General features: G+C 47.5%; 4 protein-coding genes across 4 annotated transcripts; 2 read left to right on the forward strand and 2 right to left on the reverse strand.

Moving 5' to 3' along the window:
* Nucleotides 1-926: 926 nt before the first annotated feature.
* Nucleotides 927-1,580, forward strand: ACHE_70696S (uncharacterized protein; the record flags this gene model as incomplete). The annotated part of the gene is made up of 2 exons (XM_043283057.1): nucleotides 927-1,238; nucleotides 1,290-1,580. The coding sequence occupies 2 exons, from the start codon at nucleotides 927-929 to the stop codon at nucleotides 1,578-1,580; spliced, it is 603 nt and encodes a 200-aa protein (XP_043140375.1).
* Nucleotides 1,581-2,755: 1,175 nt separating this feature from the next.
* ACHE_70697A (uncharacterized protein) lies at nucleotides 2,756-3,093 on the reverse strand (the record flags this gene model as incomplete). Its single annotated transcript, XM_043283058.1, has 2 exons — nucleotides 2,756-2,760; nucleotides 2,820-3,093. The coding sequence occupies 2 exons, from the start codon at nucleotides 3,091-3,093 to the stop codon at nucleotides 2,756-2,758; spliced, it is 279 nt and encodes a 92-aa protein (XP_043140376.1).
* A 6,468-nt stretch (nucleotides 3,094-9,561) lies between these two features.
* Nucleotides 9,562-9,869, reverse strand: ACHE_70698A (uncharacterized protein; the record flags this gene model as incomplete). The annotated part of the gene is made up of 2 exons (XM_043283059.1): nucleotides 9,562-9,800; nucleotides 9,854-9,869. 2 exons carry the CDS (start codon nucleotides 9,867-9,869, stop codon nucleotides 9,562-9,564), a joined length of 255 nt encoding a protein of 84 aa, XP_043140377.1.
* Nucleotides 9,870-27,057: 17,188 nt separating this feature from the next.
* On the forward strand, nucleotides 27,058-27,330 carry ACHE_70699S (uncharacterized protein; the record flags this gene model as incomplete). Its single annotated transcript, XM_043283060.1, has 1 exon — nucleotides 27,058-27,330. The coding sequence occupies one exon, from the start codon at nucleotides 27,058-27,060 to the stop codon at nucleotides 27,328-27,330; it is 273 nt and encodes a 90-aa protein (XP_043140378.1).
* Between the last annotated feature and the right edge of the window lie 481 nt (nucleotides 27,331-27,811).

Here is a 27,811-nt window from a genome sequence, read left to right on the forward strand (position 1 = left end):
AAGATAGAGCAATATATTTCTCTTTCCGATCGCATGCATTGAGATGCGTTCTCAAGAGCAATTTCTTTTCAGAATTGTTAGCTACTATTGAGTGAATTACACCGCCTCAAGTCCCAACCCAGCCGGAGGAGTACAGACCAGTGAAGCGGTTTCTCAACGCTCACGTCTAGACACCACCAACCGAGTCCGACGACATTTGGTCAGCCGCTAGGCACTTGACTTCCGTCCATGAGCAAAACGCCCTGATTAAGACTTGAATGCAATGCCTGGATGTCTGCCTTTGTTTCGCAAGTGGCGAGGTTTTCTGCCATATCAGGCTTCTGGTGAAAGAGAATCTCGCAAAACTGCAACTCCCCCCCACGATGGTTCGCCGCCTATGAAGGGATCCTCGTCGTGGAAAACTTTCCCTTCCGGCATTGAAGAGCTCCACAAGCCGGATAACAGCACAGTAGAGTATGTGCTCTCCTACATTAGTGATCACTCCTAACTTTGCTCTTCCAGCATAGTTCTCATACACGGAGTAACCGCCAATCGCGATGCGACGTGGACTAACCAAGATACGAGCAATCCATGGCCTAAAATCCTCCTTCCATCCATATTTCCAACAGCTCGGATACTTGCTTTTGGATATGACGCGTATGTGGGCGACGTGCAAAGGGTAGTGTTAAAGGAAATTATTGCCAACCACGCATGGAATCTGCTAAGTGAACTTTCATCATTCCGAGAGAATGATTGCACAGTAAGGCAACCAGCTTTATAGATGTCGCAGCGTATTGACACGCATAGGATGAAAAACCGATCATCTTTGTCTGTCATGGCTTGGGGGGGCTGATCTGCAAACAGGTGCGTTCTGGTTTTGATTATGGTATATGTGCTAATGCGCGCCGCAGGCCTTGTTCATATCGAGCAAACTGCTGGAGTGGAAAATGTGCAGTGTTTTTTGTTCCACTCATGGTATCGCTTTTCTCGGCACGCCGTTGTGGTCGCCTATGGAACCAGCCAGTGGCGTGCCGCTCTATGGAACCAGCCTTACTATATTGGCCGAGATCGTGACCCAATCCATCGGCCTGGCCAAGCAGAAGGACATCGTCGATGTTCTCAGGTGCGGTTTCGAAGCTGTGCTTTCAGACAATCCAACCGACTTCGACACAATGCACGAGGTGCGCCTTGCAAGAAAATTGCCGCCAATCAAAGTCGTTTGCTTCTACGCGGAGTTGCCGATGGAGGAATCTAATTTCGTAGGTCAGGTGAAGCAAGATTCCATCCAATTACTGACGCCTAGGCAATAGGTCCTGACTCGGGATTTGGCCACGCTGCCGGGCTGCACCTCCGTTGGAATCCACAAAAATCATATGGATATGACTAAATTCGCCACGGTGGATGACTCCGGATTCATTGCTGTTCGTGAAACCCTAGGTCCGTGGATCAAAGAAGTGGATGCGACTGGATCATCGGTCGATACTGCCAACCAGTATGGTAGTAATAATCGTCAGTACAATAATTTTGGTGAGGGGAGGCAAATGATCATTGAAGGCTCCCGTTTTAAGACGAAGGGGGATCAAAATTTCACGGTTCTGTAGAAATAAAAACAAATAATAGCCGTCTCCGGTTCGGGTGGATATGGTGTGTAGGGTAGCACCCACGCACGTGGCTCGAAGAGTTCTGGTTCTGGATGCCTCAACTTGCTGGCTATTTCATTTTGGAATAGAGAAAGAAGATCTTTATACGCAAGGAAATGCATATCAATATTGAACCGTCAAGTTATGGAATTTTCGAGGGTGAGCTTTCCATAAATTACGTGAAGTGGATAATTCAAGGAAATTGAGGAGTCAATAATCCGGACTGCACGAGGCTATATGCCGAGAGACTTATCGAAAATAGAAGATCATGATGCTGGAATCTATAGACGCCTGAACAGTAGTATGAGTGCTTAGCTATCTGAAGTGTTTGTCTATGGTGTCATTATTTATACATAAGGAATACTCTGTATTCGGTAATCGAGCCTTTTTCATAATCTAGCCGACTACTAATCTATCACTGCTTTCATCACTACAGTAAGCTTTCCGTTCTCCAGTCCCGCTTGCAGGAGTTAGTGCATCTGAAGATGATATCCTCGGGTAAATGATTTGGAAACATCGTTCGGTTTTATCGATCAAGACTTGCAATCTATGAGAGAATATAAGAGAAGCATCTCTCAAGAATTCATCAAGTGAATGATTCAAAAAGGGTCCTTAAGAAGTTAGGATGGGAGCCTAGTATACGTTGGAAAAGACGGTGGGGAGATTGGCTAGTGGCGAGGAATGGAGATGTTGACGGCAGACGAATTTTGAGTTATCATTGCCTCCTTGGACTTTGTCAAGGAATAGAGATGCATCAGCGCAATTCCATAACAAGTTGCTATCAATAAAGCGCTGTTGGTTGTGCTCAATATCAGTATGAAAATTGAAATAATTCAAGCTAGAAAAGCTCCACCGTATGGCTAAGAATGGCTTTCCAACATCGTCGACTGTATCCCGACTAAGATTTGACTCCCCTAGAGCCCGGTTAGTATTACGGTGTTTTCAAGGAGGCGAAGCAAGTCTCATACCAATGAGATTTCATGCCAGAGTTGCGGTGATCGCAGATCATCCATTCATTCTTCTTCTTTCCATTCGCCGACCAAATGCGCAAATGCTTTCACAAACTCCAGAAGTAATCGACGGAAACAGCTGTAAAATTCGCTGATAATTGATAGCATGGTTAGGGTGAAATGCATTTATCCTTTTATTAATGCAATCAGCCGTGATCTAGAGATCTGGTGGGCAGAAGACTTCCCACACCTAAACTGCGTAGGTTCTGGATAAAACCATTGTTCGAGTTTCCTTGATAGCAACAAAGGACGACGTCCGGCTTCTTGGCCTTTACCAAATCACAGAATGCGAGCTCGGCTTGTTCGATGAATGCAGATTTGTCTGAACCTTCAAGAGAGTATGCTAGCGTGACAAAAGTACTGACGTCGTTGATGGTCATGTTTTCATTAGAACCGACACGTATGAGGTCCTTGATCACATTTGTCGTACATACGGCAGCTACACAAGTCGACAGTGAACCCATTCTCAAACGTTTGGTTTCGAGGTGGTCGGAGTAAAGAGATTAAGACCTCGCCCTTTATACCGGGACCTGTGAGCTCCGATCCATGGTTCAATTCAAAATTTGAGATTAGCTTCCTATTGCGTTTCGCTGTCCGACCAAAAACTTTCGAGGATTCAAGATATGAACTTCTATCAATAGAAGAGAAGACATCCAATTGCTTAATGATTTTAGCGAGCCTGTGATTAGTTAACATAACGGGAATATCTAAGCACTCCATAGCTGAGGTCAATATGGGTGAAAACCTTGAACTGAATCTGTAAACAAATTAGACTTGAGCGTGAATGAATATAATTAATGAGAAAAAAAAACCAGGCAGATTGATAACATCCAACCTCCGCCTCGGATTTACATTAAATCCGATATCATTCCATTTCAAAGATTGGCTGGGACGGGTATGAGTTAATCCGAATTTGAATCCGAATCTGTCGCAACTGATGAAAGTAACATTGGATTAATAGTCGGCCCGAGTACCGAAAGCGGCCTGATTTCCGAAAACGGAAAAATCCTTGTACTTAAATAGAGACACCTTAGCCATGCACTTTAGATGGTTGAGCACTCACTCTATTATCAAGGTGTCTATAGTATTCAATATCATATCCTTCTGATTAAAATAAGACTTTGTCATATAACCTCGTGCAGTCCGGATTATCGACTCCCCGATTTTCCGATCCTGAGCTACTTACTCGTTTCAGCAACCTAGGGTGTAGTGGAATTATGGCTCAACCAATGGAATCGCAAAAGAGATCTGAAATACTATGAAGTCCCTTATCTGGCAATTTATGGGGGTCAGGCCGACTAATGCAAACAATCAGCAATCTAAATATTCCGTCTCCGAGTATGTACTGGATTCTAACATAATCTTACATGTCGATTTCGAAAACAGATTCCCCTATGAACACGCACACATTGTTTCTTGGCCAGTACCCTTCATCACCCTAATCCACATTTGCCCGGATCGGTAATTAACACTCATAGTAGTAGTAATCAAGTTGCTTATCCTTACCCAGGCCCATGGGCTATGAAAGACCGTGCGGTTCGTCAGCACAAACTCCTACTTAGTTTCTAAATACATCTTTGATCGTTCGGTTTCCTTTCCTTGTCCCCATTCCGCCTACTTGCACAGGGCATTTGATCAGTACTCGTCACAAGGTATTCCTCTAGCGCTAGCACAACTTTAGCTAGGGGGGCGTCCACTTTGTGCACGTACCACAGCACAGTGGCACGATCAGCTGTCAATAGTCGCAGGTATAGCGGCGTGTTTAGTTGTCGGCTGAGTGACAGTACGGTGCCAGGGTGTTTCTTGCAGGCATATCGGCACAAGTATGGTCAGAGGCGTCGCATGTAAACTTGTTGGACAGCGCACTGGGGCCAGGAGGAATCTCAGCCGTCTTCTTGCCTCATAACCTAAAATCAACACAGGATAACCTGTTATATGGCAGTGCATGTGGTCGGGAGGACGCGGACGCGTCAAGGGACTAATTCAATGTGTCTATATAATTATCGTAACTGGGTGGTTCTTCTTGGTTTCTTCGTCAAAAGACAAGTACTAACACTGGACACCACGAGAATGTGAGAATTATCATCCTGAGAGCTGGCAGTGGAGCTCTCATCCAGCGTGCTCGCTGGAGGCATTTATCTTTATATAAAACGAGACAATTTTTGACAAGAATGGATGGCAAGAATGGCTCGTCTGGACAATGTACTTTTGGCTACATGGCTATGCAAAGCCACTTCTGGCTAGGTCGCGCGTTGAGACTTGAGTCTGAGTGTGCCAAATTAAGCTGCAGCTGCGCTCATGAATCAAGCCTGAACTCGACAATAAAGGTTCAACATACCTGAACTACAAGACAGGAAATCATGCTGGATGAGTGATAGGTCTCATCTTCTTTCATTTCATTTTCTGTTTCCTTTTGCAATAGCATTTCGAACCTCAGCCACTGCAACAATTACCTCTTGAGTCTGTCAACGCTGACATCGAATCCAACAGCCAAGTGCTTTACAGTGACATCCAACCCGGCTCCGCTCCAGAGATTCCAAGAGGTCCAGCACTTTCCAGAATGTACCTTTGGCGTAGACCTCTTGCACACCTTGATTTGCTTTTCGTCGCATTCTGTTCAAAACAGCATGTACTGTATACTCATGGTGTGATCCAGTCCTGGTGGCTAATATCCGCCAATGGCATCACTTAATGTAGTTTGGGCTACTACAGTACGCGTCACGTAGCCCATTTCTGTATTTACTACTGAATATCACTGTCTAATTGTAATGTAATTTTTGGTAGATTTCTTTTGTCCAAGTAATTTACAGCGCCCCCAATTAAAAGCTGGCAGATGAATAGAATATATATAGTAGGTTTTGTATAGTACAACTGAGAAAAGTTGTGATATGTTTGCTGGTGAAGACGACTTCGCTAGAGTAACAACCGCCATCTGGCACAATCCTTGTATTTCCTGCACACTAGTTTTTTCAACTATGGTGAAACGACAATGAGATCTTTGGGCTCAAAAAGTCCTGCCCTCTATCACGGTCCTATTACTGAGGGTAACCATGTAGTAAATCAAGTAGTAGATAGAGGTTGGTGGGATCTCATCATACGCCTGATCATCAAGTTCCACTGATATGATGGGGTTCGTATTTTCCAACCTAATATTTGAGGTATAACCATTTCCGTATACTCCTTTCTATCGTACCAGAAGCTTACAGCAGCCCTCAATCAAAGCCGGTATACCGCTCAATAAGCTAACAGTACCAACGTCTTGGCAATGGGACCAGAAAACAATCTCCGTATATTTCCCATTGAAGGCAAATTCGCTAATGAATGTATTTAAGGAAATTAAGGCTACTAGTTCAGATGACTTTTCTTTTTAAATAAGAAAAACTATCAGTCTTCATTACTGATGTGCTGAAAAAGTCGAGCTTGAACCAGGCTCTCAGGTGCTTTTCCTAAATAAGTATTTCTAACTCTGTTTGTTTAATCTATGCCAGAATTAAGGTAGACACCTCGCAAAGACAGTATGATGACCCAGGCGATTTTATCTTGGGCTTGCCTATTTGGTGTTTGTCTAGCTGAAGGGAGCGGAATATTTTCGAAGACATGTAGTGCAGTCAACCTAACCTCAAATGGGCTCCTGACAGCTGATTGTGTTGCAATCAATGGCACTCATTGCAACAGTCAGCTAGATTTGGGGTCATGCTATGCCAATCTTCAGGGTAAATTGAGCCCAGTCAAGGGGTAGGTGCCATACATCTAATCTAGATAATAAGACACACTAACCAAGTCGGTTAGGGGAAAGGCATTTTTCAAGTGTGGTGGTTGTCTTGCATGGATGGATTCATCTGCTTCACCACCAATGATGTTAGGTGCTTGCCCTTGGAGCGGCGGTGTGAACACCCAAGCAGCATATTTGGGTATATCCATCTCACCCCAACTCGACCATTTGAGCTAATAGCATGTGCTTTCTAGATGACATGGTCTACAATGATGATAGAGCTTTGGGCTGCTTTGGGAGTGAGAAGGCTTCTAAAATCAACGCTGTGGAAGTGGCGTTGCTCCTTGCTGCTGCAAGAAGCCAAAGCAAGGCAAGCACTGTGACGGCTCACATATGATAGCTCATATACGGCGGCTCAACACTACGGAGTTGGATGGTACATCACGAACACTACGCAATCACGTCGCCAACGTTGCGTTTAAAACCACTCCATCATCTAGATAGATTTCCTCCTTTTTCTTTTTTTCTCCAGATCCGATATTCTCGTCGATGGTTACAATAGCTTAGATAGGAATTCAATTCGACATTATCTACTGTTCCGAGCCCGTGACAGTGTGAAACTAGCCACCCAGCAGACTAGGTTGGTTGGCCAGCCCCTGTCTTCGGAGCCGTTGGATAAGCCGTCCTGGCAAGACCGCATCAAAGGCACCTTGTACATCTGTAGTGAGCATGGATGCCTTCTTCTTGTGTTCCCAGGCCTGTTCCACATCATGGGTCAGTGCGGCAGCAAGGTCCGTTGCAGAGCGGAGTGGGAGGGCTCCAAATTGTTGGGGATGAAGGATTTTGTGCTTGATGGCTACCCATGCCAATCTTCGGGCCACCAGGCGCTCTAGTCCTTTTCCTAGCACAGAGAGGAGAGCAATGAGTCTGTAGGCCCGGGAAGAGCTTCGGTCTCTCTTCCCTGGCTTTGGGATTGCCACGAGTGAAGCATCCCGGAAAGGGGTAGGATGCCAGCCTTGAGTCAGGCACTGCTGATAGAGTAGCACAAAGGCCGGGCCTAAAAGGGGCCAGGCTTTCTTGAGGATGAGGGTGTTGATGCCATCTTTCCCAGGGGTGCTGTTCTTGGGTCGGACAACTGCGTCGTATACTTCCTTCTCTGAGATTGGAGGGAAGGGAAGGTGAGAGTCATCCACAGGTTCCAGGTTGAGCATCACATCTGTGCATGATGTTTTTTGCAGAAGTGCACGCACAAGGTAGTTTGCTTTATAATCAGTGGATGTATGGATGTGTTCTCCTTCTGTCACAGGCTGCGCCTGTAGAATAAATGATATGTTATTCGGAGAGATGATCGGAGGGGTTACCAGACTACCTACCCCGCACGGCGTACATTTGTATATAAAGCTGTCCGATCGGACATCCGTTCTCCTGTTCTTCAACGAAATCTTTTGTGAGATAGCTAGTCATTAGCACTACGGGCTTAGCCCTTAACACCTTCTCTCAAAGGGGAGATGGGTAAGGATCCTTCAGTTCGGTTCCATTTTACTGCTTTGAAGATGTCTTGAGGGTCCTTAAATCCATCTACCCTGGCTCGCCAGTAGTTGCGTTTGCTGTTCCGCACAACATGTTTGAAGATCCGTTTAGCATCCTGAATGACCTCAGGGGTGGAATCCGGATCTCTAATGGTCCTGTGGAGCGACTTGACTGTTTTGGTGCAGTCATCATTCCACCAACTATGTCCGCTGGGCCGAGCATATGCACGTTTGATGGAAGCCTCCATTGCAGTAGAGATGGCCTGGGAGATGTTTGCTGCAAGCTTGTCCAACTGAAGGGGGGAGGGCTGTGGAGGAAGGGTAGCTATTTCTTTGTCCACTAGTCTTTCTCCCCTTTGAGCGTCTCCTGTAGGGGTTCCTCATCCAGGGTGGACCACCGAAGAGAGGGGAGGTCCCGGGTGAATTTGTTAGAGCCCAATTTGATAGTGGTCAGGATGGGTTCGTGATCTGCAAGAGGAGGGAGGTCTGTGGCAACTTCTGAAGTTATTCCAAGTCGGAGTAGGGCATTATTGGCCCAAGATAGATCAATCATGTTGGGCCCTCGGGTTGGTGAATCTGGGGGGAGGGTGAGTGTGAGGTCCTGAGATTCTGTCCATCTTAGGAAGGGCTCCGCTCCTGGGGATGGTTGGGCGGAGGATTGCCACGCGGGGTGTCGGAGATTGAAGTCCCCAGCTGTGAGGCAGGGGCCAGAAGGTAATGACTGCTCCATGAGATTGTGCAGGCCTAGGCCCTCATCAACTGATCCTGGTGGTGCATTGTATACGTTGATGAGGAGGGCAGCCTTCTTTGGGGTGGTGATTCGAACGGCAGTGATGTCCCTGGTTGCAGTGTTGAGAGGGAAGGGCTCTGCTTTTGTGACGGCCTGGTCACGTTGGTTGCTTATCACGTGAGGTGTGGTTGTTTGCTTTGTTGCTTTGTTGATAAATATGGCGTTACCTCCTTTCTTCCTTCCTCATGTTGATTATTCTCGTCGATAGCTACCTAGGTAGAACCCATGAGTTGGACGTTCCATTATCCTAGTAGAGCGCCGTGACAACACCCATCCTGCTCCGAAACACAAGGAGAGCACAGTGCTCGAAATCCCTGCGCACACAGGCGGCCTGGGGCGAGGAAAAGGATCAGAGAGATTATAAAAGGGGGAGTTACCTCAGGAACTTATAGGGACAAGAGACTGTAGAATAGCTGCTGGCCTCGAGTCCAGGAATCATGGTCTGTCATAGCTCTAGGGCTCGGTGTGGACAATAAACTTGACTAAATAATAATAATACGATGGATGGCTTACCAAAGAGCATCCCCGTCTTTGTATAATATCAGAGGACTGGAGTCATGACACCTTTCAATGCCATAATATCTTTCCATGACAAGTAAAGCTCTATGCCTGAAGACAGGTCGAAGGAATCCACGTGAACCACCCAACTCATATCCAATACATTACTTTGCTTAGGAGATAGCGAAGTTCTACACTTGGGTGGTTCCATACATTCTTATTCGATAATTTCCTTTTAGTCGGATAATGTAGAAACAAGGCATATACTCAAACCTGACTCAATTGAGGCATCCAACTAAGGTACATTTGCTCGAAAAATGCTAATTGGAAATGTCTTTGGTATGAAACACTCAAATGTAACCATATGTGTTCCCTACCTGCTGTGCCGCCTACCATTTCCAGATCAAAAATATTTCAATGCCATGGTCTCTTCCATGGCTTCAGACAGGGTCTTCGGCTTCCGAATCGACTGCAAAAGCTCCTGGATTCCCACCTCATCGCTACAACGGATTTTTTCCATCAACGCAAAGGTGGCACAACGGTATTGTTGCGCTTCTCTGCAGTAGGCGAAGCTGAGACAGGACTGATTGCACATTTGACCAGAGATGCAACCGTTCTTGCTGCTCACAGGTTTCCGGCTTCCTATACTAATCAGGTTTTGGGTGTAGATAAAAGGGGAATGAAGGCATAACTACCTGAATTTTTAGACATCAGGTCTCTGGGCGTCTTATTCGCTCCGCCCGAGAAGCATACAAATGGCAAACAATGTAAGGTTGCGTGGCAAGTGCAAATGATGAATCAAACTCAGCAGGTTATGGTTAATAATGATACTTTGGCAAGGGGGAGGGGGGTTTATTGAGCCTTTAACAGGAACCTTGCTTGAGATATTTCCCTCTCACAAGCCATTTAAGAGTTGTCTCAGGTGCAAAATGGGCATTGACTGTTCTCTGTGCTTGCATGTGGGTCAACTTTGCCGCTGTGGCAATTACTGTAACAGAATGTAAGCCTCACAACCCCGATACTGAGTACGCAATTCAATAGGGCCCAAATGGAACATGCGGGGTCATGGAGAAAAGGCATTACTACTGATTGGCTGTACAGGTTTCAACGGTACTTTCATATTGCTTGAAAGGCCAAATTTTTGCTGATCCATCTCCACTTGCAGCCCTGCAGTCAGAAGGTCCTGCTTCGTCTTCTGACCTATTCGGCAATGCTTCCAGTGCAATTGGCTGGAAGTGATTGCCGCGGAAATCCCCCACTTCTGACAGACAATACATTCTGAATGATCATTTTGAAAACCCACCTGTCTTCCTTTACCTCATTTCTGCTCTGCCAGCAGCAGACAAAAGACAATGGGACTCTATTTGTTGTTGTGATTAGTTCTTTTTGATTGTGATTGGAGGTCTACTGCTGTGCTTTCTCACTGGTGGTTGTGCAACCATCTTCCTCCAATATGTAATGAAACGGTGATTCCGAATGGGTTGTTATCGAGCCTATTTGACAGACGTCAAGAATCCGCTGTACAATTTTTATGCCAGGTTTTCAGGAATATGTGTCTTAATTGAAAACTGGTCGGTGTTAGGCTTCCATGTTGATTGGTAGAAGAGAAAGCCGTTGTGACGTCATGGGGGTTAGCTCATGGTGTGATATCATTGGCATATACTCCTGCAGACAACTGCCTCTTGGACTAAGCCGTCTCTTGATAGGACGAAAGTAACCCCATCAACCACTCAGGATGGAGCATGCTACTGTCTCTCCACAGCCCCATTGAATTAGCTCGCAGGGTCCATGATTCATTTATCTCCCACAGTTCTGCTTTGGGTATCACAACGTGTGCAGCATCAGTCATGTGTTTTTTTTTTCTTTTGGTTCCAGGATAGTGGTGTGGCTGATATCATACTGTTGAGGATTCTGGGATTGATACAACGATGAGGCTCAGTATCTTGCCATGCAATAATGGGGTCCAACTGAAATAGACTGCTAGCTGGGTTCAACGCACCACCCACATTTTGACTGTTGTTAACTTGCCACAGATCATGTCAGATTACGGGGTACTCTGGCCCAAAATTTATTTAAGACGTGTTTGCTTGAGTTATCATGACCTTGCTTGCCATCACATCTGTAATGGGCCGAAGCCTTGCTATCTAATATATAGATATGTACGAAAGAACTCGTTGGGGAAAGGAAAGAAAGAAAGAAAGAAAGACACGCTGGCGGTGGATTTATATACTCGTGATCAGGTGATCGTAGATCACCTGACTTCGGCACGCTCTTGTGAATAGCTTCAATCGAGAACCATTTATGGTTCGAGGTGCCTTTCGGGCCTAGCCCGTTACACATCTCGTTCTAAATTTATAGCCACCAAATCACAGTGCTGTGATCCGGTTTCTAGTATTCTCTGTGCATCTTCCAGGCGCTTGCCTCTTACTGCCATGTTGTCTGTTGGCATTCAACAAACCTGCACATCAACCAATGATCTTTGTGGAGTGCCGCCCTCGACCTTTTGCCTGCAGATGATCCGCTCGGAGTTTTTGGTTTGAAGTCACCGGCTCTCTCAGCATGGGATTTCCAAATCAGCCAGGATCCATGCTTTCCTAGCTTGGAATTAGACTGGATTCATGTTCCTGAGCGGTCGATTCGGGCTTTCCTACTGTTAGATGGTATACTCTTACCTGCACTTATGTAAGCCATCTCCTTAACTATAACATAAGTTAACTATGAGAAAAACATTGCATAGGCTCTCTTATATGTATAGTAATAAAAAACTCTGGATGAAAGTTCTGGACGATGTTACATGTCGCAGTCGAGCAAATGTTGGAATGAGTATTAGACTTTAATCCTGGAACCATTTCAATTAGATAAAACCAACCATGAAGCCATGCTGCTGAGCACGATCATTTGAATCTATTGCCATCTTATTCTTATGAACAGCAAAAGCGACATGAAGTGCTGTTTGCAGGACAGTCATCCACCTTAGAGCGCGATGGAGGTGATGGTATGCTGACAGAGATCCCAAAGATCTCTACTGCTGTCACGGGCTCAGGATAGTAGATAATGACGAATTGAATTCCTATCTAAACTATTGTAGCCATCGACGAGAATATCGGATCTGGAGAAGAAAGGAAAAAGGAGGAAATCTACCTAGATGATGAAGTGGTTTTAAACGCAACGTTGGCGACGTGATTGGTGTTACAGACCTTGCCGTATCAGCCTCACGTGATGATACAGGGTTAGGATGGAATCATTGGATAACAGTTGATGGTGGATATGCAGGAAGGAACAAGGATCAATCTGATATTTGGCAGGTCTATCACGTGATCACCAGCGTATCCGGGATACGCCAAGAACTTATCATGGCTATGAAGACAACATATCAACGACACGCTCGGAGCGTATCGAGGATCAGACCCGAGCATATCATGGATATGACCAGGAAGGATATATAAGGACACTCATTCATGTACTTAGTTTAGTTCTTCGCGATCAATCTAGTTAATCAAGCATTGGTTACCTTCTAGTTTCTGACTCGTCCGCACTTAACCAACAACCCAGTATACGTACTCGGTTGGCCTTGTTTCTCTATTCGTTACCTTTATCGTTTCTACTTGTTGATTATCTTACGGAGCCTGGAGGGGGCGATATACCCATCAACGCATACGATTTATCGAACCGGACCCGGAGGGGTATTGAGCATACGATTACTTGGGAGACACTTAGGGTAAGTGTCCAGTCTCGAAATACAACTAACTAGAACCCTAGGTACGACACGAGAGAAGCCAGGTTGTGACAATTGGGTAGTGTTTGTGATGTATCATCCATTGCCGTAGTGTTGAGCTGCCGTATATGAGCTATCATATGTGAGCCGTCACAACTGCCAGATTAAGATTAGGCAGACTTTCATGGATAAGATTAGCTGGGATGGGTGAGTAACACTGAATCCAGCTATTGCAACCGTGTATAGACTATTTGTTTAGCTAGTTGTATGCAAATGCGCCTGGCTTTTGCCCATAGATTATGCACCTAACAAATTGTGTCAGCTATATAATATTTTTATTCCAGGGCTACAAACCTTTTGAGATACCCATGAGGCTTGTTTTCCCTAAACTCTTTACGAGCAGCGGCACAGAGCAGAAGAATCTCCAGGCCTGTCACTTCAGTAGTTCCTGCCAACACCTCCAAGGCATATGCCTCAAGCCCAGCTATCCAATTTTCGACAATCTGATAGTACAAGCCGTCTGTATGTTGTGACTCTAGCGGAATGTAATATGCATGCTCTGTAATGTTCACAAAGCCTCGCGTTTCCAGTAATCGGGAACATGAGGGTGGCATTTCAAATGCCCTATTGGTCTTCTCATAGGCTTCACAGAGGCCTACATAGAAACGATCAAAGACGGTATCCCTGTATCCATGGGAAACCTCTATTGCAAATCCAGTGATTTCTACCCAGCCCCCAAAGGCGCAGGAGCTGCCATGTCTTGTTAGTTAAGCTTCACTAATTCGGTAATTTGGTGGAGACAAACCGGTAAATTTCTCTCAAGAATTCCTCGGAAGCATTGGCATTTCCATTCCACCAGCCAATGTGGATGAAATTGATGTCACGGTGAGGAGAGCTCCAGTCATCAGCGGTAAAATCATCAACAAAAAACTCACAATTAGGAGGCACCCTTCAGTGGTCAGTCATCTGGCTGGGATGCGATGCGCGGATTTGCTATAATCACCATTGAGTCTGTATCGGGACCAGATCGATGCCAGACACCTGTATGACTTGTGAGTTATTGCAATTCACATTAGTTGGGAATACAGGAAACTCATCCGCATACCTCAGAGTATGGGTGCTGGTCCGCTGGATAAATATTAGTATGTGAGCAGTGGGAGCGCAACCTGATAAAACATACCAAATTCAATTGCCCAAGAACCAATTCCAGTGCCAATGTCAAGCACTCTCGCAGGTCCTACAACAGGAGCATGTTGTAACCTGGCACCATACAGCTGAATGAGCAAATGGAATTGCTCTTCTAAAGATCAGTCAGATAAAGAGGCTTTGCCAGTGGAAGGAGTCAAAAAAGAGTGCAGAATGCAGAAGCCAATTCTGGGAGTGCTAGCACTGTGGAATCTACCTACCTTGTCTTTCCAGTTCCATCTTCACTGCATTAGTGCTGTACATGCAGGTAAAGGAGTTGACTTACTCTGTCAACAGGCCAGGGATAGTCCTCTGAATATTTGTCAGGTCATTTATGCCGAAGAAAATAGATATACATACCATATTGAGATGGATATATTCGTCCATGTCGATAAAGGTAGTTGTAGTAGTCCATAGGAACAGGTATCATCTCGGCACTGAGATCGTAGTCTTTAGAAAGTGCAAAAATTTCAAGAATTTCAAATGCCACTAACACTTCAATATCTCCCAATGTGGAATCATCATCACTGAATGCGATCGCATCATGCTCTGCAGGAAAAATCTGTCGTTCAAAATCCATTCCTTAAGAGCCTTAACGAATCTGTCCAAGGAATCTAAAGTGAATATTCTTGAGCTGAATGCGAGCGTATCCTTTCATATATAGGTCAAACACCCTCTTCTGTAAATAGTCAAGTTCTCTTCTGAACCTTAATCTCGGTTATCACCATTTTCAGTCTTACAAAAGTACCCAAAGAGTGATACCATTTGCAGGAGTGTATAGGCAGTCCTGGGGCATATGCTAATTCACAGACACATTAATGCAAGATGCCAAGGACAGAATCACTTGTGCTCTTTTGAATGTGTAGAAAATGTTAGTGGCTTTAGCAAAAGCCTGATCAAATTTTATGCTGCAAGGAAGACGGGGCTTAACAGTAGGGATTTGCATTTTTGTATTACTACACGGGCATCACATGTGAGTGTGGTCGGAACTATTGACTAGTATTGACTGATCATAACAGATCTACATCTGACAGAGCCAGCGAGTACATCACCTCGGCCGGGACATCCGGTAATCCTGTTAAACCCTGTCGTGCTGGGGATAGAGTATTGCAATTATTGCTCTTCAACGAGGAATGCCTAGAGCTTGTCAATCACGCTGATCACCTTTGAGAATTCCAAATATTCATTCTGGGCTAAATCAAAATACATTGCCTTAAGCCACATTGTTAACTGTGGGGAACAAAGTGACCATTATCTTCCCACATAATTCAACTCTTGTTCCAAGGGCGCAGTATATATACTTACTAAAATGTAGTTATTTAGTTGATGCTCAGGCCATTCCTGCTTGCATGCTGAGCTTTTGCGCCGTTTGTACACAGTCATTCTGCCTTGATTATCCATTTTTGCCACTTAGTGCTAAGTCATAACAGTGGCTGAGCCAGGACTCTGGCCATTATTGATATGCCTTGTTGAGTAGTTACAGAGTTTGATCATTATGCATAAAGCCATATCGGGATAATTGGCTTTTTGAACTTTACATATTCTAGCACACCTCTGGCGCATACTAAGGCTAGTCATGAAAAGGGTTAGATAGATCAAATCCCGACCTGACCGGCCTGATACAGACTGTCATGTTAGTGATAAGTGACTATTACTGTGGGACAAGCAGTATTAGGAATGAATGGGTGCATGGAGCTCACGGGATTATGAATGCAATTTCTGCTAGCAAACATCCAATGCTTATAAGAAATGTCAACTGAAACAGTCAGATTCACACCCTAATACCCCTAAAACAAAGAACTTACGTCTTTCGTTACAGGGACGGTAAAGCAAAATATTTTTCCGGTGGCAAGGTTTTGTCGGGCTTTGGTCTTCGGGATTCGCAAAATTCTACTCATGATTAAAGATAAGTCAGCCATGAGTCTTCAATGAATCCCATTACTACCACTGACGATGGATAGACCATAGGTGACACAGAACACCACGGTTGATGCAACAAGAATGAAGTACCATAAGAACATGCGAGTGGCTGGGTCACCATTCTTAGAGCAAAGATGTCTTCAGATCCAACAGCTATGAATTATCTCCGGGTAGAATGAGCAATTATGGGTTGCTTTTAGGATGACTCAACAAAGACCCATAAACTAGTTAACTAGGAGAAAACGAACATCAATAAAAGGGATGAAGATGAGATGCTCTGGTTTGGTTGTTTGTATTTACAAATCAAACCTGATTGTTAACTATTGTCTTGCATTGTGTAACGGGCTAGGCCCGAAAGGCACCTCGAACCATAAATGGTTCTCGATTGAAGCTATTCACAAGTGAAGCGGGGTCTCTCGGATCGTAGCTCAGAGGGGAAATCGGGAGTCGATTTATCCCGGACTAAGAGGTCTATATGGAGAGGACCAGCGGAAGGTAGAGTTATATTGTCTATCGAACGTATGTGCGCGTACGTAGCTGATTGAGTGCTTAATCTACTGTGTGTGTGTGTGTGTGTGTGTGTGTGTGTATCTATTTAACGTCGAGGGTCGGGTCTTTCCACGCATCCTTGGAGCTTCACCCCTCGGAGCGGGAGAACCCTGGTCCCGGTGCGGGACATACGACGGGCAGATCGGGACTGCCTGTCACCTAGCTAAACTACCATCTATCATCTAAATACAGGTAGCTCCCCGCGCGGGGAGCTGCTTGGGTTTTCACAGCTGTTAAGAGCGAACTGAGTGTCTTCAGGTTTTCTTGATACGAAAACTGAGGCAAGGAGAAGTAGGAGAAAAGAGGGGGGAGAGATGGGAAGAGGAGGGGGAGGGGGGCAGACGAAAAGGAGAAACAGAGAGAAGGAAACCAGAGGTAAGCCTAGAGGTTCCCATGTTTGATGCATTTAGCACCCTAATGGCGTCTACAGATGGCAGTATAGAATTGTGATCTACCCAGCCAATCTGCATATGCAGTGAACCTGTTAAGGGCTAAGCCCGTAGTGCTAATGACTAGCTATCACACAAAAGATTTCGTTGAAGAACAGGAGAACGGATGTCCGATCGGACAGCTTTATATACAAATGTACGCCGTGCGGGGTAGGTAGTCTGGTAACCCCTCCGATCATCTCTCCGAATAACATATCATTTATTCTACAGGCGCAGCCTGTGACAACACCCCCCTCCTAAGAATCATCCCCATCCCTCACAGGGCTCTGGCTTCCGTGGCGTTGCTCCCATTCATCCAGTGCGGCGGTATTCTCCATGTTGTGCGCAGCAGTCCATTCAGGATGTAGATAACCGGTCCATTTCACTAGGTATTGTCGCTGAAATCCCCGTCCACGGCGGATCTGTCGGTAGTCCAGTATACGCTCCACCTGGTATTCTTCCTCGCCGTCAACAAGCACAGCTGGGGGCTGATAGTCGTCATTGCGCTGACTGGGAAAGGGGTTGTTTGCTGCTGGCCGGAGGAGGTCAACATGGAAGACAGGGTGGATACCCTCTGGTGTGTTCAGTCGGTAGGCATACGGGCTAATCTGTGCTAGGATGGTATATTTGGCCTGGCGCACATCAAGCTTCTTGCTGGGACGGCTTGTTCGGATATTATGCAGGGCGAGCCAAACTTTATCACCAGGCTTGTAGTGTGGTGCAAGGTTTCGGTAACGGTTGGCATATTGTTCCTGTCGTTCCTGGGCTGCAGCTAACTCACTTTGAGCGACCTCCAATGCATTCTTGAGTTTGTCAGCTATTCGTGCACCTGCAGACCCACTGGATGATTGTTGGAGTTCTTCAGTGACTGGTTCAACTAGTTGAAGTGTCTCCAAGTGGAACCCATGGTCAAGGAAAAAGGGGCTGAACCCAGTAGAAGCTGCAGTCTGGTTGGCAATTGCAAGCTGCGCCATAGGTAGGATTTCTGACCAGTTGTCCTGTGCAAAGTTGCAAAAGTTACGGAGATAGCTCTCAACAACTGCATTCATGCGCTCTGTTTGCCCATCAGTTTGGGGGTGGTAGGCAGTGGATAGGCGTCGATTGATCTTGAGGAGGCTACACATGCGTTCCCAGAGTTCACCCACAAACTGTGAGCCGCGATCAGAGGTGATAGCAGCTGGGAGGCCATGGTATGCCACAACATGCTGCAGGAACTTTGGTACAATGTAGTCACTTCCTGTCCTTGCACAAGGGATTAGGATAGTCCCTTTTGTGAGGCGGTCTACTATCACCAGGATAGCACTGTAACCATTTGACTCTGGCAGTCCTTCTATAAAATCCATGGAGAGTTCACGCCATTTGCGATCTGGGATAGGTAAGGGTTTCAGCAGTCCTTGTCGTCGATCTCGCCATATGTTGGTAGCTCCACATTGGTCACAATTCTTGACAAAACGTTTCACATCTGCACTCATATTGGGCCAGAAAAGTTGTCGAGCAAGTAGACTATATAGTGCAGTGCTACCTGGATGCCCAGACAGTGGGGAGTCATGGGCTTCTTGCATTAATCTTGTTCGTAAAGGTTCATTATTGGGAACCCATCGTCGTTTGCGAAAGAGGATCCGACCATCAGAGTCTAATTCACATTCGCCAATTGAGACCCGGATTCCCAATTCACGAGGGAAATGAGGTAATCCTGCACGGATGGCATCACAAAGTATGGGCATAGTGGTATCCTCAGCTTCTGCATGGCTCCATTGCTGTTCAAGATCTGAGGTGGTGTTTTCATTTTCTGTAGTTCCATTACTAGTATGGATTGGTAGGATTTGAATGGACTTGTCGACCTGTACAGCTGACACACAGCATATGGTGCATTCACTGGTCTCAACAAATGCATTAGGGTCCAAGAGGCGCTTCTCTCGCATCTGCAGTCGTTCATCACCTGGGTCATTGGGCATGTCTTGATCTCGGCGAGATAGGGCGTCAGGAGTAAGGGCAAGTTTCCCAGGTCGGTACTGGAGGTAGAAGTCATAGCGGCTCAATATATCTGCCCAGCGCATCTGTCGTTCATTAAGGCGTCGCAGCTTCATAAAATAGCGGAGATTCTTATGATCAGTGATAATGATGAACTTGGGTGTGCTAATGAGCTCTGATTCCCATTCCTTCAAACAATTGATGATTGCTAGCAACTCCTTGTCATGGATCTCATAGTTGCATTCTGCAGGTGAGTTCTTTTTTGAGAAGAAGGCACATGGGCGCAGTACCCCATTGTCATCATATTGGGACAATACACCACCAGTAGCCCAGCCAGAGGAGTCAGCCTCTACCACTGTAGCGCGGTCTGGATCAAATTGCGTTAAGATAGGTGCAGTGGTAAACATCTCCTTGAGCTGGTTGAAAGCCTTGTCAGCGTCTGAATTCCATGTGAATTTTGCTTCCTTCTTGGTGAGTGAAGTGAGTGGTGCTGTGATATTTGCAAAGTTTCGTATGAACCGTCGATAAAAATTGGCGAACCCTAGGAAGGAACGCACCCCCTGTACACTGGTTGGGGCTGCCCAATCCTTGATAGCTGATAATTTGGCAGGGTCCATGCGGATGCCTTTGCCTGCCTCAATAATAAAGCCCAGGTACTTGGTGGATTGTACTTCAAATTCGCACTTGTCAATATCAAGCTGAAGACCAGCATCCTTGAGCCGTTGCAGGACTTTGGAGACTTTTTCACAGTGGTCCTGAAGGAATCCAGAGGAGAAAACTAGGATGTCATCTAGGTATGCAGACACAAATTCATCAAGGAATTCCTGTAGAGTCCAGTTCACATAGCGTTGGAAGGTGCTTGGTGCATTGGCGAGGCCGAAAGGTGTGACTAGCCATTCAAAGAGGCCAAAACGTGTGCGGAATGCAGTTAACCATTCATATCCCTTCGCAATGCGGATCTTATGGAAGGCGGCAATAACATCCAGCTTGGTAAACCATCTAGCTTTTCCAATACGCTCCAAAGTCTCATTAATCAGGGGTAGTGGATATCGGTCCTTCTTGGAGATTGCATTAAGGGCACGATAGTCACAACAAAATCGCAAGCCACCCCCAGGTTTCTTGACAAATAGGACTGGTGCAGCTGCAGGGGAATCACTAACACGTATGAACTGCTTGTCCAAGAGTTCCCGCAGGGTTTTCCGCAGTACAAGGAGCTCTCCCCGGGACATGTTGTATAGTGGACCCCAGGGGGGTTCAGGTGTGCTTCCCTTCTCATCCTTCCCTACTAACTCAATTTTGTGATCCACCTGTGGTCCACGGTGTGGGGGCAAGGTGTCCGCCTTCTTCCGTTCAAACACTTCTAACCAGGCATGATACTGCTTGGGTAGCTTTTCTCTAGGGTCAGAGTGATGTTTAACCTCTAGGGCCTTCTCAATATCCCGCATGCTGGCAGTAAATATCTGTACACTATGGTTTTTCTTGCGGCGATCCATCCAGACCCTGAATGATTGAGCGCTGACCTGATGGATCTCCATGTCTGGTTCATGCTGCAGCGAGGGGACGTGATCACCATTGGCCAGACGTAGAGCAGGTACACCCAGGGGGCTGTGTGCAATAATGGACACTCCTTGGTGGTAAAGCCAAGGTAGGCCAAGAATGAGGTCTTCACCATCAATGCGGGGAACAATGTATGCATACATTTCCTGTTGTTTATTCCCACCAACGTCCATAGAAAAATAGGCGACTTCTGTGATTAGACCATCTCGTGGACCATCAAATCCTCGCATGCTCCGGGGGAGATGGATATGCGCTGTAATCGGTGACGTGAGGCGTAGCGTTCAGATATGATACCATATGTTGTACAACCAGAATCTGCTAATGTTTTGCAATTGCTCTTTCCATTGACTAAGGAGCTAACTAGCAGTGGGGGACCATTGAAGTGAACGTTTTGATTGAAGGTACGCCAATATCTCTGTAACCGATCTAGCTCTGACTCCTGTGGGCGACTTTGCACAGGAGTTAGGCTTTTCCCGAAGGTACATCAGGCACTGGTGTGGCTTGAGTGTCATCCAGGACAGCATCTGTGACATCCTCTGCAGTGAATTCAGCAACCCTAGGTGTAGGACGTTGTGCAGGGAGAAATGGGCACTGGCTAATCTGATGACCAGCAGAGCCGCATCGGAAACAGCATCCCTCCTGCTTCCGGCGCTCAATCTCTTTGCCACTGACCCATCGAGCCCGCTTGCGTTGGGGGTTTCGGGCACGAGAAATGGTGGGCTCCCAGTCCATGGGGTCTCCTTGGGTAGAAGTAGCTGTGGGGGAGGTTGCTGGAGGAGGAAACATGGGTGTAGTTGTCCGTCGATTAGGGGGACGTCGGTGTTCTGCAGAGCGCTGTTGGTATTTCTGATGCCTATCATAGATACCCTGGAGTTGAACACAGTATTCGCTAAATGTTTTGCAGGTAGGCGCGTTAACAAGCCGATTGAATATATCATCATTGAGGGTGTTTTCCAACCAAAAAATCTTCATATTGTCGGGCTGGTTCTGTTGGCCAGCCTCCATCAGATAACGGTCAAAGGTTGCAAGCAGTTCATTGATGGTTTTGTTGCCTTGTTTCAATGTGCTGAGGTTGTACATAGCCTTCCTCTGGAGCTCCTTATCCATATAGTTGAAATCAAGATGTTCGAAGAGTTTGGTCACTGTATCGTCGTTTACCATAGTGGGCGAATCAGCGTTGGCAATCATCCATGGAAGAATATGGCTAGCTGCATTGCCAGACAATCGTCCATAGGCATACCAGAGGCATTCGTAAGGACCTCCCAGGGCCTTCCTGTCAACATGGAGCTTCGCTTTCAGGAGATGCTTGAAGTTCTGATAGGAAGCAATATCTCCCTTAAACACCTCAGGATCCGGTAGGATTTGTCGGGGGCGCTGGTGCACACTATTGCTATCATTGCTTTGGCTCATAGTGCTTGGGGTCTCCTGTGAGTCTGTAGTTTCCGGTTCAGCGCTCAGTGCGGATTCTTCGTGATCGCTAATGGTAGGGGCTTCATATGTGGGCATGAGTTCTAGCCAGTTGCTGTTGTATATAGTAGAGCAATAGTTCTTGTCGTCGTGGTTATCGTCGTGGTTATCGTCGTGGTTATCGTCGTGGTTCTCGTCGTGCGTGATTATACTATTCTCGGTCGATCCCACTATCGCACGATTGAGCCGCCGATAGGAAAGGAAAGGAACGAAATCTAATGTTAAGGGCTAAGCCCGTAGTGCTAATGACTAGCTATCACACAAAAGATTTCGTTGAAGAACAGGAGAACGGATGTCCGATCGGACAGCTTTATATACAAATGTACGCCGTGCGGGGTAGGTAGTCTGGTAACCCCTCCGATCATCTCTCCGAATAACATATCATTTATTCTACAGGCGCAGCCTGTGACAGAACCCGGCCTTTTTGGTGAGGATGTCCACTACTGGTTGTTGGCCCCATGGATGTGCCGCTGCTTTGCGACCGTCTCTGCAGAAGTAGAAATGCGAGGGCTCCTTTCTGCGGCCACATGAGCATGTCAACAGGGCATTGTCATGTTTGAAGCGCTCATGGTACTCAGCAAAATCACCATGACCGCTCCTGGCGGCGAGGAGGTGACCCAGAGCTGCTCGGGGGAGCTGGAGCTCTGGTGGCCGTTTCTCTATGGCTATGCCAAGGGCCTTATACCGTTCAGGGGCCTTGTCTGCCCAGTACTGTGTGAAATGTTGCCAGTGCACCCTCTGGGCTGCTCGCTTGGCAGCCGCTATTGAAGCAGGTGGTGGGGACTGCCCCAGGGGAGCTCGGCATCCCATCTTAGCTTCTTTATCTGCCTCGTCATTGCCTTCTATGCCTGTGTGGCCAGGGACCCATTTGACCTGCACTGCGCCTGGCCGTACACCAGGTGCTCTGGGATAGTCTGCCCACGACTGGGCCGTTTCTTGGAAGCTTCTGAAGACAGATTGGCTTGATCCTCCGGGCTGACCCTGGAGTTGTTGTACTGCCTCCAGGTTGTCCAGGCAGATATATAGGTTGGTGGCATGCCAGGGTCGGTGATTTTTGAGAGCTGCCTGCAGGCCTAGCAGGGCAGCTCTGGCTTCTGCATCAAAGATCTCCTGATTAGGAAGCTTTGTGTGTCCACTGAAGATCTTGATCCTGCTGGTGCCCCAGTAGCCCACCCAGCCGGCTCCTGCTGCAGTGCTCCCCTTTTCTTTGGACCCATCTGTATAGACAACCAACGATGGTTGGGGGATGGAGCTAAGCCAGGACTGGAAATCCTCCCTGGCCTGTGCCCTAGGGGCTGCAGTAGGCCGACCTCTGGGCATTATACTTGAGTCCCAGGGTCTTGTTAGCAAAGGGTCCACATGCTCAATGTTGTGGAAGTTCACTGGGTCGATGGCTCGAAGGAGGCGAGTTTTAATTTGGGGGTTCCGCGGGTGTGTTGCCCGGCGGTACACTGGGTGCCTGGTATCAAGTTGGTGCACTCTGACAGATAGCGCCTGTTTTCGTTGATCTAGGAGGAGTTCAATGGGTGGTATGGCTGTCTCCCGGTGGAGGGCAGCCGCTTGGGTGGTCCTATAGACCGGGAGGTTTCCACGGAGCGCACTGCGGAGCACCCGATCCAGACAGGCTAGCTGTGCAGCTACCCCATTAGATACCAGTTTTTGTTCACCTGAGATGCTCTGCCTTGGTCTGTGTCGTCCAGGCCACCATGCCTCTGCTCCATAGCATAGGACTGAGACCACGCAGGCAATTGTTGTTTGCCTCAGTAGGGGAGCTTTGACCCCTCGTACTGTGTTGGCAAGGGCTTGGATGCCATTGGCTGCCAGTTTGGCCTTGGCTGCCAGTGTCTGAATGTGTATTCTGAATTTTAGTCTCCGGTCAAACCAAATTCCCAGCCATCGTGTGGCCTCATTGAGTTGGGGAGGTATGATCTCCACCGTGCCCTCAGGGGTTTGGATTGAACAGGTGGGATTGTTCCTTTTCCAACCCCTGGCAAAGTGTTGGAGTTCTGTTTTGGCCAGGTCAAAGGTGAGACCCTCTCTTTGGCCCCATTCCATCAGGTCTGTTGCAATGCTTTGCAGTCTGGTAGTGTTTTCTTCAAGGGATTTGCTGATAACCAACTGGCAGATATCGTCTGCATATCCAAAACGACCTCTGCGGGCTATTGCCGGCCCTATCTTGAAGACGGGTTCAATGTACAGCATGAAAAGGATTGGTGAAACTGGGGAGCCCTGAGGCAGGCCTGCTGGGACTGCAAAAATTGGGCTCTGATGCCCATCCAATCGTATAGCTGCTGTTCGGTCTTGGGTGAAGCTCAGCACCCAATGAATCACTGCAGAGGGCCATCCTTGACCGCGGAGTCGTTGGGTTAGCCTGCCTGAAAGGACTGCATCAAATGCGCCTTTGACATCCATGGTTAGCATGGAGCCGCTGAGGCCGCGGGCCCAGGATTCTTCAACATCATGCACCAGAGCTGCCGCTAGGTCAGTAGCTGAGCGACAGGGGAGAGCCCCAAACTGTTGGGGATGAAGGATCTTGTGCTTGATGGCTATCCAGGAGAGTCTGCGGGCCAACAAGCGTTCCAACCCTTTCCCCAAGGTGGAGAGGAGGGCGATTAGTCTGTATGAGCGTGGACTGCTGTAGTCCTTCTTCCCTGGCTTTGGAAGGGCTACCAACAGGGCTTGACGGAAGGGAGTTGGGTGCCATCCAGTTGCAGCACAGTGCTTGTAAAGAGCTGCAATGTGGAGGCCAAGGGCAGGCCAAGCTTTTTTCAACACTGCATTGGGTATCTCATCTTGACCGGGGGTACTGCTCTTGGCTTGGAAGATGGCTTGGTGTGCTTCCCCAGTTGTGACAGGTGGGAAGGGCAGAGTTGCCTCTGGATTGTTGTCATTACAGTCAATGGGAATATCCTCTGCGGAGGCAGCCTTCTGGAGGAGGGTTTTCACCAGGAGCTCTGCTTTGGCGTCAGGGGTGGTGTGGACTGTCTCTCCATTTTTCAGAGGTGGGATTGCTGTGTGTGTGTGTGTGTGTACTATTTAACGTCGGGGGGCGAGTCCTTCCGCCGAGGCGGTGAGGCTCTGGTCCCGGAGCGGAACATACGACGGGCAGATCGGAACTGCCTGTTCTCTAGCTAAACTACCATCTATCATCTAAATACAGGTAGCCCCCCGCGCGGGGGGCTGCTTGGGTTTTCACAACTGTTCGACAGCGAATTGGGCGTCTTGGGGTTTCCTTACGGAAATCAAGGGAAGGAAACCAGAAAAAAGGGGGGGATGAACAAAGGAAAATGGAGGAGAAAGAGAATAGGAGGGAGGAGGGGGAGGGAGCCAGAGGTAAGCCTAGAGGTTCCCATGTTTGATGCATTTAGCATCCTAATGGCGTCTACAGATGGCAGTATAGAATTGTGATCTGCCCAGCCAATCTGCATATGCGGTGAACCCGGCCTTTTTGGTGAGGATGTCCGCTACCGGTTGTTGGCCCCATGGATGTGCTGCTGCTTTGCGACCGTCACGGCAGAAATAGAAGTGGGAGGGCTCCTTTCTGCGGCCACATGAGCATGTCAACAGGGCATTGTCATGTTTGAAGCGCTCATGGTACTCAGCAAAATCGCCATGGCCGCTCCTGGCGGCAAGGAGGTGACCCAGAGCTGCTCGGGGGAGCTGGAGCTCTGGTGGCCGTTTCCCTATGGCTATGCCAAGGGCCTTATATCGTTCTGGGGCCTTTTCTGCCCAGAATTGTGCAAAGCCTCGCCAGTGCACTCTCTGGGCTGCCCGCTTGGCGGCTGCTATTGAGGCGGGTGGAGGGGGGAGCTCCAGGGAGGCATGGCAACCCATCTTAGCCTCCTTATCTGCTTCTTCATTGCCTTCAATGCCTGTGTGTCCAGGAACCCATTTCACCTGTACTGTGCGTGACTGTATGCTGTGGGCTCTAGGGTGTTGTGGCCATGTCTGGGCGGCTTCTTGAAAGTTCATGAAGGTTGATTGGCTTGAACCATTGGGTTGGCCTTGGAGTTGCTGTACTGCTTCCAGGTTGTCCAGGCAGATATAGATGTTTGTGGAGAGTTGGGCATTGGGGTCCTTTAGGGCTGCCTGTAGGCCTAGCAGGGCGCCTCTGGCCTCTGCATCAAAGACCTCATGGTTGGGGATTTTTCTGTGCCCGCTGAAGATCTTGGTTTTACAGGCTCCCCAGTAGCCCACCCAGCCGGCTCCTGCAGCATTGCTGTCTTTTCCTTTTGATCCATCTGTATAGACGACCATCGATCGTGGTGGAATAGAAGTTAGCCACCTCTGGAAATCTTCCTTGGCCTGTGCTCTATCAACAGCGGTTGGCTGCTCTTTGGGGATTCTATTTGTGTCCCAGGGGCTTATCAGCAGCGGGTCTATTTGTTCAATGGCGTGGAAATTTGATGGGTCTAAAGCCCGGAGCAGGCGGGTGTTGATGTGGAGGCTTCTCTGGCATGTGGCCCGGCGGTGGAGAGGATGTCGAGTGTCTAATTTGTGTACTCTGATTGCCAGTCCACGACGTCTTTGGTTGAGCAGAAGTTCCATTGGTGGAATGGCTGCTTCCGTGCTTAATCTACTATATGTGTGCACACGCTTGACTATAAGAATCTCCTGACCTCGCTACTCGGGCCAACTATTTATCCGATCGATCCTCATCAACAAGAGCGTGCCGAAGTCAGGTGATCTACGATCACCTGATCACGAGTATATGTTGGTACCCAGCGGGTCACGTGCCTTCACCGCCCTCGCTTTCTGCCCGGTAGTTATAGTTAGCCTTAGCCGATAGGCCACCAACCAATGAACCATCCATCACACACCAAAAGGTTATGAGCCCTCTTGCTCGAAAAAGAGAAGAGCGATATATATCTATCTGATATACGTGTTGGTTCCTTTAGTGTGTTATTCTTATTTGGCTTATCAGACTGTGCTATTTGCCTATAAGAATCAATCGCTATCGTACGCTCGATTTTGACCCCGAAAAACGTTTTCATCAGTATACTTCACATACACCTCGAAACGCCCGATACCAATTGATCCAAATCGGCTATACCGTCAACGCATATTAAATCATATAGCAGTTGATTTCACTGCTTTCTGCGTCGATATGTCTTCCCGGAAGACTAAGATGGCACCGGTTACCCAGGTGCCTACTCCCCAAACCGTCCATTACAACAACCACCAACAGGCTGATTCGATGGATATCGACAATCAACCAGCGCCTACTGAAGGTGAATTTTCGATTGAGGAGGATACTCAGGGTGAACACTCTGAGGAACCACCAACAACACCGATTCGAGGGGGGGGAACAGTCAAGCCCCCAGCCTCAAGAACAAGATTTTCAACGGGCGAAGGCCCCGGAGAGGCCTCAAGCATCTGAGAGATATGAACAGTTCACGCAGGAAAGACGACCTGCAAAGAGGTCTAGCCATGAGCTCATTGCAGAACTATGGCGCAGACTTGAGCAGAAGGATGAGGAGATGTTAGAGCTCCGCAAGGCACAGATCAATGCCACCACATCCTCTATAGACTCCCGCCTAGTTGATCAGCTGTCCAGAATGTTTGAGCAATCGGATGGTAAATCAATGCTGGAAAGGGAGGAACGACGTTTAACAAAGCTCGCCCAAACACACTGGCGAGACACCAAGAAACTGCATGGACGAGATAACTATTCTGATTGGCGAAAAGGCATATTGCTTGATGCCGATTATTTGGATGCCCGAGACATCCTACTCCAACCGGACACTGTACCGAAGGTGACTTCCCTTCAACAAGTCCGATTTGACACTGCCAAACGACTACTGCATACACGGATATTAGACCGATTGGCACCGGACATCATCTATCAGGTCCAAACTGAC

The sequence above is a fragment of the Aspergillus chevalieri genome, chromosome 7, assembly GCF_016861735.1.
Source record: "Aspergillus chevalieri M1 DNA, chromosome 7, nearly complete sequence".
Lineage (NCBI taxonomy): Eukaryota > Fungi > Ascomycota > Eurotiomycetes > Eurotiales > Aspergillaceae > Aspergillus > Aspergillus chevalieri.